Source organism: Sander vitreus, chromosome 16 (genome assembly GCF_031162955.1).
Source record: "Sander vitreus isolate 19-12246 chromosome 16, sanVit1, whole genome shotgun sequence".
Taxonomy (NCBI): Eukaryota; Metazoa; Chordata; class Actinopteri; order Perciformes; family Percidae; genus Sander; species Sander vitreus.
The window spans coordinates 22,059,321-22,079,073 of record NC_135870.1 but is presented as its reverse complement, the minus strand read 5'-3'; the positions used below and the strand labels follow the sequence as shown (position 1 = coordinate 22,079,073).

General features: G+C 40.8%; 1 protein-coding gene across 5 annotated transcripts in view; it reads right to left on the bottom strand.

Moving 5' to 3' along the window:
- Positions 1-19,753, bottom strand: part of vav2 (vav 2 guanine nucleotide exchange factor) — a 226,292-nt gene that overhangs the window by 58,763 nt on the left and 147,776 nt on the right. For all 5 annotated transcript variants that reach the window (XM_078270776.1, XM_078270775.1, XM_078270774.1 and 2 more), the window contains exon 3: positions 1,466-1,524. In XM_078270776.1, the coding sequence (XP_078126902.1) occupies positions 1,466-1,524 (59 nt within the window). The remainder of the gene's footprint in view (positions 1-1,465; positions 1,525-19,753) is intronic.

Here is a 19,753-nt window from a genome sequence, read left to right as displayed (position 1 = left end):
GAGGAAATGTAGTTCAGTGTACCATCCAGTTCCCTTAATAAATGCTTTCTTATTCAGGCCAAGAGCCAAATGTGACCTGATTTAATAAAGTCATTGATCCCTATAAGGCAGCTTTGTTTTCACATTCACCTCCATAGTAGGATAAGAGGTCAGGGTAACCCTCAGGGCTAAAAAAGGAATTCAGTATTTTGCTCAAACACACTTTGGTAGTCAGGTGCTTGCTATTCAGATTTCTGAGATAGCAATAGCTCAGGATCAGAAAGTCCAGAGTGTGGTTTCCACTGAGGTCAAATGATCCTCGGTTTTGACACCTCACAGCAAAATGGTCAGTGTGAATTAGCCGGCAGTCAGCAGGTTGTGTGTTGTCTTTATTAATGGCAAGGGACCTGCTTTCTCTCCCCCTCTGTCCTCCCTTCTCTTCCTTGCATGGCTCCTAATGGGCGCGCTCCATCTACTCATTACTCAGACGGATAAAATGGCTTTTTATGTTGCGCCGGTGAGACACCAAGCTCCAAGCAGATTGAGCAAATGAAGAGAAATCAGAAGCCCATTCCAGGCCTGATAAAGCAGTGTGAAGAATTCACTCAGCTTCATCAATATCTGTGAGAAATGACCACCCCTCAATGCAATGTAGTAATTCTGACTCAGATGGAAGTGTAAGAGTGTACTGCAGTTAGGGATGTAACGGTATGAAAATGTAACCTCATGGTTCTAGTGACCAAAATGTTCACGGTTTTCGGTATTATCGCAGTATTTTTAAAAGTGTTATCAATATGTTCAGAAAGCACTGATAGGCCTACACAAGCTGAAATAGTATCAAAAAGTCTAACAGTGTTTATTATATTACAAAAATATAGGCAAAACCTTATCCAAAGTGCAACTTTTAACATCAAATGAACAAGGGTTCAGCACGTAAACAGCTTATTTGTCAGGAACATTTCTAGTAGTGCAGGTTTAAATGATACAAATCCAAACATTCAAGCTAAGACATGAAGACAAATATGTAAACAAATCAAAGAAACACCACTAATTATATACTTGTTTTCTTCATAATCAAAATTAAAATGTAAAACTGTACACATGAACACTTTAAAGTAACATTTAATTATCACGGTTTTCTGTATTAAAACGGTAATTGTTATTGTCAACATTTTTATCACGGTTTACCGTTACACTGGTAATTGTTACATCCCTAACTGCAGTAATGTTTGAGTGACAGATGGAAGTGTGTTGTGGGTTGCATTGTGCCCTGCAAGATAACAGTGGCTAAAAGCTGCAGCTAATTGCCTAAAAATGCAAATCGACTTGTAAATGAGCAGCAGATGTTAATAGCCACCTCCATATTAATATAGGACTACAAGTAAATGTGGAATACATTCATCCAAATGGTTTCTTTGACACAGATACTCTTGAGTGCTTTGGCTGTTCAAATGATAAATGAGAGAGTTAAAAATGAGACACGTACCTGATGCCTTTGATTTGTGCAATGCTGTGGTGGGAGATCCTTGACAGAGCGGAGATTACCTGAAATAAACAAAGAGATTGACAGATAAACATATCATTCTTTATTTTCTTGCCATTTCATTTGCAACATCAATTCCCTTAATGTGCTAAGTTTAACATTTGTTTCTTCTGCCTTTCATGTTTTAATTGATGCTGTTATACTGTGATACTGCATTATTTAATGCAGACTCCTGGATTACTACACACTTTGGGGACGCTAATGGGGATCAGACAAAACAAACAAAACGATAAAAGCAGTCAGCGACAAATGTAATAAAAAGATAAGCAGTCAAAGGCAGCAATCGTCTGTAACAGCAACTAAAAGATAAACCATCAGGGGCAACAATCAATCAACAATAGTAGTAACTAAAAGTAACAAAAAAAGTAAACCGTCCACCAAGGCAACAATCGACTTAAAAAGTACTAAAAAAAACAAATCATCTGACGATTTCATCGGCTGATATTGGCTTACAGACATATTGGTATCTATCGGTATTGAGTATATGAAGTCTTTTTTTTTTTTTTTTTTACAGAACATATTGCCTAATGCAGAAAAGTATGCTTGGGGTGATTTTTAGAATTGCTGTAATCATGTAGTTCTTTATTTAAATTGTCAGCAATTGACTGATACTGAACATACAAACAAACATGTTTCTTTAGCTATTTCTATTATTTGTATTTATTCTTTATTTCCTAAGTGTTCATTTCTACAATTAGTTAACAAGGTAATACGTTGAATGTATAACAATGTCAAATATTCTTTAATAAAGTTCAAGAAAACAGCCTCCTGAGTACCTTTTCATACAGTAGTCATAGTCCACATAGAAAAGGTCAATTTATTTCAGCTCATAAATTCACTATATTGGCCGCCATATCAGAAATTGATGAAATCTTCCCATCTAAAATTAATATTAATCCCATATTGTTTGGGCTATACATTTCACTATGAAAGTAATTAAAAGTAACTAAAAGATCAACAGTCAGAGGCAACAATCAACAGCAAATGTAATACATTCCACAGAGGAAGAGCCATTATCAAACTACTTTGTATGTGCAACCACTTAAAAGAAAAGAAAAAAATCATTCACTGTTCTTCGAGGGTGATTATCGAACATTACTAACACGTTTCTTTGCAACCCCGCTCAGGCGTATGCAGCGCCACGAAGGACTGTGTGTAAACATAATGCAGGCCACCATATTAATGGTGACGTTCAAAGACATGTGGTGCACAGTCACGGATGGGTGGGTACCACTTTGGTTATATTTCACATAAACACACACACACACACACACACAAACAACACACGACCATCGGTGGGTACCAATTTGGTTATATGAGACACACACACACACACACACACACACACACACAAACACACACACAAACATTTGTTTCACTATCTTTGTGGGGACCCGTCATTGACATAATGCATTCCCTAGCCCCTTACCCTAACCTTAACCATCACAACTAAATGCCTAACCTTAACCGTTACCCTAACCCTAACCATAACCTAATTCTAACCCTAATCCTAAAACCAAGTCTTAACCCTCAAACAGCCCTTTAACCTTGTGGACCCCACGGATATAGTAAAACAAGCACACACACACACACACACACACACACACACACACACACACACACACACACACACACACACACACACACACACGACTATCGGTGGGTACCAATTTGGTTATATGACACTATATTAAGCTGATTTAACGTGGCCACACGCAAGTGAGCTTATGGCTGAGCACTACAGATGGCGTGCTTGCAGGCTCTACAGAGGCTAGTTCAGAAAGATAAGGGGACCACCATCACACTCTCTCTCTCTCACACACACACACACACACACACACACACACACACACACACACAAACACACACACACAAAAACACAAACCCTGTCTCCTACGCCTCATTACCCACTCCTGGGTGTATTTCGGCTTGCAACACCATGGCAATGCCAGATGTCTCCGCGACAGGGAGGAGAAAATTGTTATCTCAACCCCTCTTCCTCGGCAGGTGCGTCATCCACAGCCTCTCATCAAACTCCCTCTTGTCTAAACACACAATGCAGTATCTCAGTGCTTACGGTGTTTAACATTCTCGATGAGCTAAGGGCTGTTGTGAAAAGAAGACCACCACTACAGGACTGCCAGGTACTTGAGTCGAAGCACTTTTGACCAAAACCTTTTACTCCCTCTTGTTAAGTTGTTCTCATGTTTAACATAATCAGTTGTGGAGAGTGGAGGGACTACATGGGGCACTGTTATGGAGTACATACACATCACAATCATTTACATCTAGCCACTCAGTGGAGGGAAACCTCGGAAGGGGCTAACGCTTGATAGGATAATAAGGTTTTTTTTTTTTTAACCTCTGTGTCGCTAAAGACCCGTGTAATAGGCAGTCATGTTCATGCTTAATGGTTCCAATATGGGGCCGGTCTACCATTACAAACCCCCTTAACATATATTCTAACTGCACTTTGCAGATAAAGGACAAAAGGAAAGAGCGGAAGCAAAGGGGGAGAGGAGAGCAGTAAAGAATAGATTGCTAATTTTGCTCAGTGTCTGTTTAGCCAATGGTTAAGGTGTTTAATAAATCACTGTGGATAAAACCATTGTGTTGCTAGGTGGCATGCTGCCCACCTGGCCATGCTGCAGGGAGGGATCACATATGGCACACTGTCCTAGCATCATTATTAGCTCTGCTAGCTTTTTTTTGTCTTATTAGCATAATAGACTGTATAACTTAAACATAAAACATCCGAAAAGCAAAATGCAAATGAAACAGTTCACTGGATTGGTAGATAGGTAGATAAATGCAGTACTTAATAGCAATTATTATTTAATGCCGGGTGCTGAGATCAGATCTGGCAACACCCAGCTAGTTTCAGCCTGGTTTGTCCAGGTTTAAAGGATAGCGGGGCTGCTGGCTTCGAGGCAAAGAGGTCACAGCAGGGCCAAAGCCTGCAAGGCCTGGGGAGAGAAGACATGAGTGTGCCAACACTGAGCAGGCTGGTATGACGTTCACAACAGCACACGGCTAAGTCTATTAATATTAAAATATTGAGAGTTTCCTTAGTTTAAGGAGTTTGTTCTCATTTTTGGTTCATGTTAGACACACACGCCATTCTGTGAAAAAGATGTCTCACTAATTGGAGTGCTGTTCATGACTCTCTTAGGCGTTGAAGAAGAAATGCTAATTTGCAATCTGTTTTCAGGGCAGCTGAGGAAGTAAAAACATAATATCTCACATTGAGACAATGACATGTCTTATTAATCTGTTTATGTAGAGCTACAGTTTCACTACAGATAAATTAGGTGTGAATACATTGTTTTATTTGATTTCAGCTAACCACTTATAGGAATACTTCACCAAAAAGCTATCTATAAGTTGTGATTGATACTCAAAAGATTTGAATTTTCAGTACAGTATCCTTGACTTGATTTTTTGGAGCTGACTTCTTTAATCTGTCTCATAATGCCACTTCTCTTTCTCAAAGGTGGCCTATCTGCCCGATTGTGCATTCCTCTCCCTGCCGGTGTTTCTCTTTTTGTTTCTGCCACTAATGCACTCCCTTCACCCTCTTCTGATCATTTTGGTTCAGTCAAAGCCTTTGAGTCTCTACACATTATTCATTTCCCTCTCATCTCGCACTCCCCAGGGGGTCTTAACTCTGGGGCTGGCCAAAGATTAAAGCTTCTTCCACCCCTCTAGGAATATGGAAAAGACAAGTCACACGATGTAGTGATAGCTTAGATTTCTGAAGCCCTGAACCAGTATCTTACCTTAATCACCACCCCACAGCCCCTGGTAATCCTCTTACCCACATCTGACCATTTCTGTCAGTCAGGAGGATATAACTGAAGACATGTGATATGTCAGACAGCTTCACTGATGCTTGACTGGCATGCAACATTCACGATGCATTTACTGGAAGTTTGCATGCACATGTGCATGAATATTTGCGTGTGCGTGCGTGCGTGTGCGTGCGTGTGTGTGTGTGTGTGTGTGTGTGTGTGTGTGAGTGTGGCAGGGAAGGGGGAGCAGGGATGAGGATTGCATCTATGGCTTAATTGCGAGGCGAAGCCAAGTGTTTGCAAACACACACCACCCTTACACATCTCCAGACTCGCCACATGTGGCCCCAGCTGGGGCCAAGTTAGGCCTCATGTGACCACGTGCAGCCAATCAGAAGACCTACAGGACCTCGTTACCCCCGGTAACTGGGCTTGACTGAATATGCATGGTCATCAATTACGAGTCAAATCAAAAGAAACTTACAGCCATACGCTATTAACAGTAGGAGGATGGGGCTGTGACTTGATTAGGATCGGAAAACATGCAGAGGAGAAGACTATTGACAGTCCATCACAAGCCACAGCCCACCGCCAATTCTGTTTATATCTGATGCAGTCATGACATGATTATATCTCGCACCGCAAATCAATGCATTTGTTGGAAGTTATCCAACAAAGAGGCTGAATTAATGAAAAATGCATCACATTACTGATTTTTCCTCATCTCTCTCTCTGGGCTCTTCCTCCAACATCTTACTCCCTGATAGCGTAAGATATTTATGAAGTAGTCACACTCTGCTAGGACAGCATTGCGCTGCTTATGCCAGCCTGCCAAAGATCTAGGCATGAAGCAAAAGGGGCATGGAGTGGGAGAGCTGAGAACAGATGGCAGAGTGGGAACCCTGCATGCCCAACATCAATAATAGACAGACAGAGGAGGGGCGGCTTAGCTCATCCGTGTGTCCTACTGTCCCACTGCCTCTGGGAGTTTCTGTCTTTTGCTAACCTTCTCTTATTCTCTGTCTTTTTTTCTTTTGGCTCAGCCTCTTTTTCTTTCCCTTTCACGGTTTCTATTTCTGTATTATGCACACAATTCACACACATAAATGTCTAAAATATTACATGTGCAATTAAGCAGGCTCCCTCTGTAGACAATTTTTATTAATACAAAATGTTCAACCTTTATTCATCGGGTGGTCCTACAGACGTGTTTACACTGTTTTGCAAAGGTGCTTGAAGTGCTACAAAAAAGCCAAAAGAACTAAACTACAACTGAAAGAAAATATATTTATTAAAATGGTAAAAGGCACTGATGACAACAACTGTCCATAGCTATAAATCTAAGAGTGATGCAAAATATATACATATTAAAATGATGGTAAATTAAGAAATGTGATGAAATTTACAGAGAGAAATAACTAAGTAGATACAATATAACCAAACAACATGGGGCTACCTGGTTGACCATGTGCCCCACATAGTAAGGCTCAGTCCTTACAGTAGTGGCCCGGGTTTGAGTCCGATCCGCGACCATTTGCTGTACGTCGTCCCCTATGTCTTTCCCCCCCCTTTCCTGTCTTCAGCTATCATTTCAAATAAAGGCCAAAAAAGCCCCCCCAAAAAAAAAAAAATATATATAAATATATATATATATACATATATAACCAAACAGTATTACACATACAGACGTATACCCTCCTGGATAAAATTGGAAGTTTAAAACATGACTCAAACCCAAATATCATAGGATGTGTTTGAGTGCACACAGTACATCTCTCATGGGTTCTGTGAGTGCTGTGCAAGAAACTGCATGAATGACTGTGACTAGTCTCCGAGCATAAGCTCATGTTAAAGTTGCTGAATTCCATCAGTTGCATGCAGTCAAATCCTGATTGCAGTCAGATTGGCACCTGCCACATTGCACCAAATCCCCTTTAAAGCAGACCTTCCAGCTGCTTGATTACATGGGATTTCACTGAGTATGTCCAGGCAAAGAAAAGCTTCTGGGTTGGCCTGAGGACCAGACAGTGCCGCTGCTGACCCAAAGAACCCATTTGCCATCAGTGCCAGGCAAAATGTCTGTAAGCCTACAGCGGGCATTGGGTCCACACACAAAATTTACAGTCACTACTTATGTCGCTGATTGAATCTGTGGGTTAGCTTAACACAAAGCAGATGGTGCAAAACGTTTTAAAGAAGTTGGGCAGATTTCCATGCATTTCCTACAAGCATTGATATGAATTATGATTTGAATATGTGCCTATATATACATTTTAGAGCTTATTTAGCTTTAAGACCTTGCACATTAATTTGATCTGAACCTGTGCTCCTTTAAGGAAAAAGGGCAACAGTGGCTAATATGTGCAAATTGTACTCCATAGATCGGGTCGGCCCGGTCAGCACCTGCCAATGTGCTGCAGCCATGTCCATGACCTATCCCATTTCAAGCTAAATCACCATACATGGGTTTGCTCACTTATGCGTGACTACGCCTGTGTGTTCCAGCGTGTATGTACATGTGTGTATCAGCACGCACCCAGCTGAAACATAGTCACATGTGTTGTGCACAGGCATGTGTGCAGAGACACACACAGATCAATAGTGAACCAGCCTGTAGAGCATGCAATATTGGTAAAGAGAGGCCCTGGTAGAGATGGGGCTTAATAAGATAGGATAGATAAGAGGACGAAGATGAGAAAAAAAAATGGAGAAAAGAAGCAATAGGTGAAGCTGTATGCAGCACATGCTGGGCAGAGCATCATAAAAAATAAAATAAAAACTACCAAGAAGACCTTAGACAGTCTGACTGCAAAGGATTTGACACCAAATAGTTAATATGACTTTGTTAAGCAGTCCAAAACCTATTACTCTAAATGATCTACCTATTACCCGAAAATGATCTGACATGACGTTTAACACCCTCAAAACTAAAGCTGAAAGTCCGCACTTAAACCTCAGACTCATTATTTGATTTTACATCCATTGTGCCTATGTTCAGAGTTAAAACCACCAAAAACATCTTAATACTGTGTATGTGTGCACTGTAAAATGTAGAACAGCAGGAGATACCATGGATTTACTCTCTTAGTGCGCAGCAATTCTTGTCACCATATACCAAGCTATATGTTAGGTTAAGAGGTTGACAGAAACGCTGCATTAATAGTGTATTACAGCCAACGCAATCTACATTTAAGCTGTCTGAGCCAAGCAGCATTTAATAATCCGTATAAATTAAGCCTGATCAAACAACAATAGCACAAAAAGGTGCGGCTTCAATCAACAGCAATAGATCACTTATGATTGTTATGTTTATAGCTTATTTGTTGCAAAGCCCGTCCATTCATAATGAATGAGGAGGCGATGTTTGGAGTATCACCGCAGTGTTTGGGCTCGAGGCTGAGCAAGAAGGTGGGAGTGAGGGGGTGGTGAGAGGAACTTGCAAGGCATCTGGTGACTCAGCAGCAGGAGTGGGACGGAGGAGCTCTGCTGACCGGGCACAAAACAAAGTTCTCCGTATGATATTAAAACTGTTGGAAGTTGATATGTAGTTGCTCTTATCTGATTTTGGCCTGGAAATGATGAGCAAAAAAGTCATAATATTTGCTGTTTCATAAGTAGTATATCTTTGGTCTAAGACTGTTGGTCTCACAAAACAAATTGAAGACATCACCTTGGTCTCTTGTCAAGTGCATTTTTCACAATTTTGTGACATTTCATAAAGCAAAGATACAATTAATTTAAAAACAAAAAATAATCGATTTTCTCAATATTCATTACTTGCATTACATGCAAGGTTGAATGCCTATGTTTGGATTCAAGACCCAGAGTTGACGTGAATGTGTGTAAGCCCCCTAACAACAGATGATTCCCAGAAGATTCTTTAGGTGAGAGTTCAATTAAATGCTAATAAAAGGCTTGGGTGTTGCTGTGATTTGATAAATGAGTGGCTGATGGAGGCCACTTGGAGCCAAAAGGGTTCAGTCAGAGAGATGAGTAAATAAACCCATCCCCTCTCACATTTTTAGTCTGTCTCTTAATCACATCCTGCAGGCACAACGCTTGACATGCCTAGAAGGGTGTCATGGTGAGTGTGATGGCAACAGGACAACTTTGCACTCAGCCAATCACGGACGATGCCTGCATTCACACGTTTGAACAACACAGCTCTTTAGGGACATGGTGGCAGCTGACAAAACAGCAAACAGTGTGAACAAGTGATGTAGAACAACCCTTCCCCTGTAGATGAATTCTTGAGCCAAAATGAGCGGATGCCTTTCACAAAAGCACAGAGGCGAAACACAGCGCATGAAATGATCTCGCAATTAGCTGAAAATGTAAATGTGATTGAAAGTGAGAGCTGAGCCAACAGACGCCAAAAATAAAACAAATGACTACTTCATCTGCAGGGCACTTTTTTAATTATCATTATAAAATGATTACACAGGGTGGGTTATCAGTTCGGCAGCATCTTTGGTCTTTGGCTGCAGGTTACCCTGCAGTTAGAAATGAGCCGAGATCAGACATACAATCTGTCCACTGCTGCTCCTCCAACCAAACAGCAGGTCAATTCCTAGCACTATTACTCATGATCTCAACACACTGCTGAGAAAAATCCCACCCCTCCTCTAAGTGCTGAAAAGGCTCCACTAAAACAAAAATAGAGAAGGAAATGAGAAAATGTGTAAGTGTGCACATGCGGGGGTATTCTAGTCTGTGACTGCATACGTGTTTTGGTTGGCCGAGTTTTTTTGTTTTTTTTGTGACTCTTCCCGAACATGTGTTTGACATTTGCATGTTAGAAGGCCTGAACCTCCCGCTGTGACGAAAATTTCCCAAGTGTCGTGCCATATTTGAAAGTCTTTCATCAGCTGTTATGAACCGTCCAACCTACTGGCCCGTCATTGACATTTTAATCAGCACTATGTGCAAAGACGCGGACAGGGCAATCTATGACACAATGTGTCATAATGTTTTAATGTAATTTGTGTTTAAACTGAGCCTCGCCATACAAACAGCTGTAAGAAAGACGCTAAGAGGCAATTTTGTGCAATGAAGCAAAGTGTGTCAGTTAGGTCTAGATCACAGAAAAAGTTTGAGCAACTTGAATCCAAAATGTTTATATTGTGGCTTAAAGCTCTATTGCTCTAAGAAGAAACATGGATCTGTGGTTTAGAGTCCAATCATCACAGTAGAGAGCTGATAATTAGTAATAGTATATATTATTATCTAACATGGGGTCATCAGAGATACAGATGTTGGCAGACATTTTCTGTAGTTACAGCAGCAGGCCATAGTTTTTACTTCTCAACATCTACTGAATGGACTGTCCCACAAGTGTGTAGGTACATTCATGGTTGCAAATACTTGCAAACCTAACTCCCCTTGAGCCTCAGCTGTCCTTTGTGTTTGCTGCTAACTAGCTAATGTTAGCATGCCAAAAAGCTATACTAAGATGCGAAACATCCTACCTGCTGTACTGTTGAGATATGAAATCTGTCCACTGCTGCTTCTTCAACAAAACAGCAGATCAATTACTCATGGCAAACTTTACACCTCTTATGCTGTGTGTGTGTGTGTGTGTGTGTGTGTGTGTGTGTGTGTGTATATATATATATATATCGATTTTCGATTCAAAAACGATTCTCGATTCAAAAAACGATTCACAGCATGTAAATGTAGTTACTTTTCCCATGTGATTGCAGTAGACATACAATTTAAAAGAAAAGAAACACAACAAATTAAATGTTTTATATTACTTTAGATGACAAAAATAAAAACTTTTGCAACTGCAAAAGTGCCAAGCTTTGGCCAGCTTTCAAATACATTTATTTCAAGTATTGAAGAATTTTATTCAAATTGTTAAATAAAAAGAGTTTTTACATATAGCTTTAAAGTGCTGTACTCAGATCAAACAAAAAATACTGCTAAATGTGGTTTAAGGAGTACTTCAGCTACCAGGTTGACTGTTGAAATGTGAACACGACTGGGCACATTGAACTTCCTAAAATTAGGCCCTTTCTTTTTAGAACTGTGGCAACTACAGTCCATTCAACCAAAGAATTTCTAATAAGGGAAGAAGTTCCACTCTCTCGTTACTTCCGGCTTCTGAACTGGTTGCAGTTCCACCAGAGTTCCATATAGGGGGCGCTCACAGGCCAGTGTAGAATGAATGGGACTCTATGGAGCTATACCCCTCAAAATCCACTTTTCTCAGGATATCATTTTTTGTCTAGTAATTTGAATGTTGCATTCGAAAGGGGAGGCTAAGAAAATACACACTGCTGGGTGTTAGATTTTTTTAAAGTGGCTTTTTTGTTCTAAAAAGCCTTTTAAAATGTCAATGACGTCATACACATATACGGCCAGCGATACTGCTTTACGGCAAGCTCTGAGTCACTTCCTTTGTTCTCTCGAAGCATCGACAACACAGCTGACAGGTTAGCCTCTCCCTGTTAATACACGTGCTAGAAAGAGGTTTGCTAATGTTTTAAAGACCACGCCGAAATATTCACTCTGACATTCTGGTTCTGCTTCGGATGCCTTCAAGCAGGATCTCCGATCGTAATCAGCCCTTCACTGACCAATCAGCATTCATTAGCAGAATGCTAGCGTGTTATGGGCAACAATGACTCAACCTGTAAGAAATCGAAAGGACACAAGTACTCGTTCATTCAACTTTTGACCTATAATCCATGTTGAACTTGCAAAAACTACAATCAAATCTGAGATTTCTCAACGACAATCAGGCGAAAGAGACAAATTTAGCCGTCTAGCTCCATAGAGTCCCATTCATTTAGCACTGGACCGTGATCACCCCCAGTGGAACTCTGGTGGAACTGCAACCAAATTCTGTACAATGGGGCTGAATAGGGAGTGGAACGGCTTTCCGTAGACGGGCTTTGATTCAACAGAACTTTTGTGATGTGTCAGAATCACATAATGGATGTGTGTGTGTAACCAGTTCATAGTCCACCACTGGTTGGAATCTGTACATTCTTTTGCAGAAACAGAAGTTGGTCTACGTGTTTTGGAGTGAGCATGCTCCGCTGTGCAGTTACGATGTCTCCGGCAGTTGAGAACACTCACTCTGACGCAACGGTGGGAGATTAGAGCATTGAAAGAGAGTGCGTTGGTTGACTGGCACGGTACTTTAGGTTGCTGTTCGTCCACGTCTTTAACGTTAATCTCCGGGTGATGCCGTACCGTGTGAGTTCTCAAGTTTGTGGTGTTTCCAAAATACTTAACTTTCGCTTTGCAAAGCCTGCATACAGCATGATTCCTATCAAGTTCCGTCGTCCCCTCGAGGTTATAAAAGCTGAAATGTGCCCAAACTCTCGCCTTCAATGAGGATGGAGCAGGTTGAATAATTCTTTCTGTGAGGTTTGCCATTGTTTGCGCCGACTAAACTACTTCTGCTGCACTCGTTCTTCTTCTGACTATGACAAGAGTGCCCAGGCGTCAGTGTGAATTCGACGCAGCGCCATCTATGGGAATGGCGAGGTAATGTCATTTCAGGACAATAGTGTCAAAACAAAAACAACAAATATAAATCGATTTATGGAATTCTATGAATCAATTTTGAATTGGTAGAGCTTGAATCTCGATTTGAATTCAAATCGATTTTTTTGCACACCCCTAATATACTGTGCAACAAATAACAAAAAAAAAAAAAAATATATATATATATATATATATATATATATATATATATATATATATATATATATATATATATATTGCACAGACCTGCACCAAGATGTTACATTTTCAATGGATCTATAATTTGAATGCATTTGATTGATCCTAAAGTTCAATGCTAGCTTAACTGTGGTCACTGTCATTCACTGCTGAGTCAGCTATCTACTGCTGCAAACAAGTAGGCAAAGAGAACAGATATTCCTTCACCAAGAACAAATCATGCAGATGAAGTCAAAACAGCTTCATTTCTTTTGCTTGAGGGGGACAGAAGAAGAAAAATGTAACTGCTCATCTCTTATTTTCTGGTTTCTACATAAATATATGCACATGGGACATTTGTTGTATGCATGCATGTCCTGTCATAAGCATAGCCTACTTGTTCAAATCTGAGTGCATGCCTTGCATCATGTCTGTGTAGGAAGCTCCTAGTGTTGCAGCATTTTTTAGGCTGGTAAGACCTATCATTTTTTTGTCTGCTAGCTGTTTGCAGAGCAGTTCCGGTCCGGTTGCCATACAGTACAACACCAACTGGCTCACATCTCAACAGCAAACAGCTGCTGCCATCAGCCAATCTATTAGTTATTACACAGACCCTATGCTCCTCATTTTTACAGCTGTGGAGTTAGGATTTAGCTCTATTCCCAGTAGACAACAAGTATGCACAAGCCGATATTTAGAAAGAGCAATGGGATAATAATGAAGCCAATTGAAAATTGTTTTTGGCACTCCACCTTATGCCAAAAGCAAAAGTGATAGTTGGGGAGAAATGCAGGCTAAACAAAGCATCTCCCATCTCTTTTTTTACAGCACTCCCAGGACAATCTCTGTACAGGGTAATACATATAACACACTCAATCACACACAGTTTCTCATGCAAGAAATACAGAAAAGATCTACTAGGGCTGTTCCTTTTCTCATGACCTGTACCACAGACACATGTTGAAATAAGTTCAGGTTTTATAACCCAGAGATAGATGAGTAAACAGTCTCTGATTTAGAAGCTTAGCTAATAAGTAATAAGATTAATTTCTGTCCTTTTCATGAAATATATCCATCCCCCCATGGGTCAGGATTCTGGCCTGGAATAAACGGTGTGCCACAGGTGGACCCTCTGACGGTTAGACCGCTCAGGAATAAATGTCTGGCTCATGAGGAGTGCTTTATGTACATATGTGAACATAGTTCAACAGAGGTCATTCAGCACTACTGAAATTATACTGAATCCTTGGCACAATGGCTTTTCTAATGCCCAGATGGAGTGATTCTATCATTATTTCCTCTTTAAGAGATTTGTGAACATGTTTTTTTTAACTGAAGTTTCCTACTTGACACACTTGTCCTAAAATGAGTCAGAGGGGCAGAGAGTTTGACAGAACACCTCTTGTCATTTTAATCTCAAGTATGCCCTACTGTACTCTGACATGATGGAACCAGGATGTGATCAAATCAGTATTTCAACTAAGTAAATAGGTCAAATGTATGTAATTATGCAAATTAATTATATCACGAGTGATGATAAAACACAAAGAAAGTGATCATACAGGAAGCAGAGGCTTAACCAAGTGTCCCACTCGATGATGGCTGCAATGCACAAAGAGACAGAAAAAGAAAAATAGGTAGCCATTTTTTCTATTGTTTTGGTATTTTAACATGGCCAAAGAATGTATCCGCCCTCGTGTGTACATCAGAGATGATCCCTGACACAAAGCTGCAGTCGGGGGCGTGTGGTGACACAAGGGTTTAAGGCTTTGGAGCAGGTTGTGGTGATAAGGGCAAACTGGGGATCATGGGATGAAACGGGATTTCTCATGATGTGGTGGGACTGGGGCTGATGAAGCTAATACTTCCACATCGTCCTTATCACACACAGGCACCTGAGCCTGTGTCTGTCTGTGTGTGTGTGTGTGTGTGTGTGTGTGTGTGTGTGTGTGTGTGTGTGTGTGTGTGTGTGTGTGTGTGTGTGTGTGTGTGTGTGTGTGTCTTGGGCACATGATGGTCCAGTACATGTTCAGTCTGACAGAGAGCACTCAGAGAATGAATGGGATTAGACCAACATGCGTAATCCAGCTGGCCTTTGGGAGGGAGATCTGCCCACACCCCTCTGCTGGAGGAGATAAGGAAGTTGGGGAAGGGGGGTGTAAACCTTCGCATCATGCAAACATCTGAGCTAATTTTAAAGCAGTATTCCAAAATTCCTGTGAGGATCCTGTGTGAGAAAGTAATCCTAATGATATCAGTAAAATGTCATGGCAATGAGTTTGAAAGGTGTGGGTGTATACCAGGGAGAGAGGGTCTAATGAGACGAGGCTAATGATTGCATCATGGGAAATGTAGGATCCAACCATTTTGGAGCTTAGGGACAATGAATCAGGATATCTCTGACTGCTCCTTTCTCAATCTGTCTCCCGCAGGTCTGTCAACGTTATGGAGGTTCGCTAATCAATTCTGATAAAAACACATTGTACAGATTTTCATTTTCTCCGATACTTCATTATTCAAATCTTATCTATTTAAGAACCAAATTCTGCAAATTCTTAGAAATCAAAGCAAATATGTGATTATTTTTGCTAGTCATAACCTTGGCATTCTAGCACAACACTTCAACTCTCAGGTCTCAGGTCACACGACTTTACTTTCAGATATACATGTTAAAGCTAATGTAACGCATGTTACTGATCTGCAGGTGTCTGTCTATACTGTAGGTTTTACATATGTTTTATGTTGTACACATCTCCCTAGACACCAATATGTCATATAGACAGCATGGACAGTTGAACATGTGAGTGTACACATGCAAAAACATATAGAGTAGCATGTATCCATGTGCGCACATCCATGTTTTTTTCCCCTAGACAAACACAAGAACACAATCACATGCCAACCTACAGTACAATACATGCCCATCCACGCACGCATACTAATCCACACAGTAGATTTGCATTGATGTCTCTCAAAGAATTGATTGAAAAATACTTCTGTTGGTTTATGTAGCATTGAATGGTTTAGGGCCAAATACATTTCTGATCAGCAGCTACATTATGAACCATCCAGACATCTCAGGTCGTCTAGGACAGGTCTGCTGTCAGAACTAAACACGGAGAAGCAGCGTTGAGTTTCTATGCACCACATATCTGGAACAAACTCCCAGAAAACTGCATCTGCAACTCTCACTTCTTTCCAATAAAGGCTGAATACTTTTCTTTTTGATGCTGCCTTTTTATAGTCATTTTTAATTCCTTACACTGCACTCTAACTTTTATTCTTGTATTTCATACCTATGTTATATTATTTGAACTGTTTTATAGTGTCTTTAACAGATGTTTTTAACTGCACTTTGTTTTATGTGAAGCACTTTGAATCGCCTTGTTGCTGAAATGTGCTATCCAAAGAAAGCCGCCTCGCCTTGCCTTGATGTTTCGCTAATCAGCAGAAAAATATTCACTGAGATCATTCTGACTGTAACATTTTCACATGCACACGTCTACAGCGGCAGTCATGCACAATCCCAGTCCAAATTCTTGTAAAGCCCCTCCAGAGAGTACAGCTTATTGGTGTTTTTTTTCATACACAAGTGGACCACTGACCTGCTCCACGGTCTTCAGAGCAGACGTATTTCTGGAAGATGAATCCTACAGCGACCCACTGGTGCTTTATATTCCAACTGGCTGCAGCCGATTACAGAGATACAGCTGATCTTTTATTTTTTTACCCCCGTCTTCTCAACACTGCCAATATTCTCTTCTCTCTAAAACCCTTATCACACACCAATATGTTTACCCAGTGGGAGGGATTGGCTCATTCTTTCTTTGACGCATTACACCATATCCAAAAGCACAGTTGTCAAACATGGTAAAATAAATGCTGAGTAAGAGAAACAGTGAGCAGATGGGTGAGAAAAAAGCAAAGTTAGGATCGTTCAGTGTGATAGATGTCTTTAGTCGAGCAGTGACAGGAAACAGTGGCTACTACCCATAGGGCTTGTCTGATTGGCCAGCAGGATGTTTCCATGGGAGCAGTGCAAGTGACAACTGAACAAAGGGTTTCCATTAGAGGCCGTGTCCCCTTTCGCTCTGCTACTATTAAGACTCTGTCTGTAGGACACCTAGTGCTGCTGACAGATGGACAGGAGGAGCGCATGGCAACAGGGAGCAATCCAAACTATCGAGGCGGATTTCTTTCACTGCTGCACCTCAATGTCCCAAAAATATCAAAAGCAAAAATAAGTACAGTGGATGCTGTGTGGTTGTTGCTGTAGTCTACAGAGGGATTTTTTTGTTGTGTTTTCACAAAATTCATAGATATTCAGTTTTAAAACCTTGACATTTTTCACAAAAACATATAATTTAACACCTTAACCCCGTGGACAGTGCCCACATCTTTTAGGAAAAAAATGATTTTATTCAATAAATAAAATAAAAGAGTAAGCATGTCGCTTCAATCAAAACTAGATGCATACTGTGGCCGGGTTGGCTCAGTTGGTAGCGCAGGCGCACAAGTGTAGAGGTGTACTCCTCGACACAGAAGGTCGAGGGTTCGAGTTCGACCTGGAAATTGGAAGCTCTTTCATTGGAACTTAATTATTATCATGAATTGTGTCATATGACTCAACGGAGAACATAATCATAATCCTGCAGACTTTAATGACTTTGCAGAAGAGGGAACTTATAAAGAGGATTTGCAATGTGGAACTGAAATCATCATTGATGGGGGAAAAAAAGGCCTAGAATTCTGTACCAAGAGAAAAGTCAATTACAGTCCCACAAAGAGCCGACGAATGGAATGAGATCAGGTCATGAGCACACGGACATTATCAACACCCGAGAGAGGGCCGTGCAAGGAGTTAAAAGAACATGGTTTGATGACGGGTGTTATGGAAAAACGCAGGAGCGGCACAACTCATTTCACATACGTGAAGAAGATTCGGGAGAGAATTAAAGGTGCACTATGCGTTCCTGCATGGTTTCAGCGCGATTTCATTTTTGTCTCAAATCGTAGGTCCTTGATCCGTTAGCTGCCTGCCCCCTAAATACACTGTGAAAAAGCCCGGTCTCGGGAGACAACACAGGGGTCGTAACCATCAAACAAACACTAGAGGCACAGGCTGTGCACCAAAATACAACAAACACGTTCCATCCAATCACCGACAAGATGGTTGGGGGAGGGGGTGGGGGTTAGTGCCAGTTAGTCAGTTAGTCAGGACAGTTATGGAAAGATGGGGGGAGGGGCGAGCTTGCTCTGTTTTGTTTTGAATTTACTTGGAACGTCAACAGAAGTGACGTCATGAAGGAACGCATAGTGCACCTTTAAGCAGGCAGTACAGTTTAACCACCATGTGTTATTGTGCAGTGCCGTCCCAACTCTCTGAAGTTTTTTTTTGAGACAAAACATTCCCTTATGATATAGCTGCCTATATTCCCTGAATCTGTAGAGAGACAAACATAATTATACATGCACAGGTTTGGTTATTAGAGACTGGCCGACTATTCTCGTCCCCTGACCCGTGGCCTGTCATTCATAGGTCAAAGGTTGATGTTGTCTAAGCTTTTTCCTTTGTCTCATCATACCACAACATGGTGTTTCTAGAAATTCCACCACAATGTTCAATAAAAACATCACAGCCAAACAAGAGACCATAGTCAACACGAGAGGAAGAAAGTAGAGAAAAATGTCTGACGTGCATTGTTTCAGCCATTGGTGATCTGCATTGCAGAATAAATTGAAATTACGTTTAGACCAGTTTCATCAATAAAAGTGAAAAGTAAAACCTACTAAATTATGTCTAAATTGGGTTTAGACACAATAAATAGTACGAGTCCACAAACATGCTTAAATGTACAAAGATTTTCTCAGAAATGTATGCTGTTGACTTATCACGAATAAGAGCTGCTGTTTGCAAGGAAACCACAGTAAATGTAATGAAAACGAAGGATAGAAAATGAAAACTGCCCTAATGCAGCTCAAGGCTATAGACATCCTCCAATATCCACACAAATAATCTTCTTTACCTCGGCTTTACATTATTCATGAGGTCAGAGGATCAGCACAACAATGTGTCTGCCTCATGGCTGCATATGGCTCCATACAAAGAGATGCAAGTATCCATAGACCACAGACACAATAGGTTACGTGCACCTTCATTGCACGCCTATTTGTGGGTCAGCGGTGCATTATTCTTCATATTTGATGCATTTGTGTAAAAGCCCTGTACATGCCGAATGTAACAGGATCAATGTGGGCTGTCCACAAGTATGAAGAATGGATCAATCACAGCAGGACAATCAACAAGGCGCTTACAGTCAGGATTGTGCCTCTGGGCACAGGAAGTCAGTAGCACCAGAGTAATGTATCCTATGTGCCCGGGAGCTGTTTCATTCTCACAAAACACAAACTGTAGAGCCGTCAGAGGGGAAGTAAATTACTTACGTAATGCCTTAGGGTTACATCTCACATTATAGATGGCACAGTTTTAGATACAGACATAATTTGAAACTGAATCTTTAGTTTTAAATGAAAATTGGTGAAAAAATAAAAATGAAAATGAACCTAATAGGGATAGTTTTGATCTTTTGATGTAGTGTGGTAGGGTATGAGGTGCTTATCCATAGTCAGGATATCACCTAGATGGCAGTTGGCATGACCCCAGGAAGGAAAGGGCTGTCTGATGGCAAGAAAAAGCAGGGAAAATATTCTAAATATAACATAAACTTTAGGTTTTTTTAGGTGGCTAAAATAGGTTTAGCTG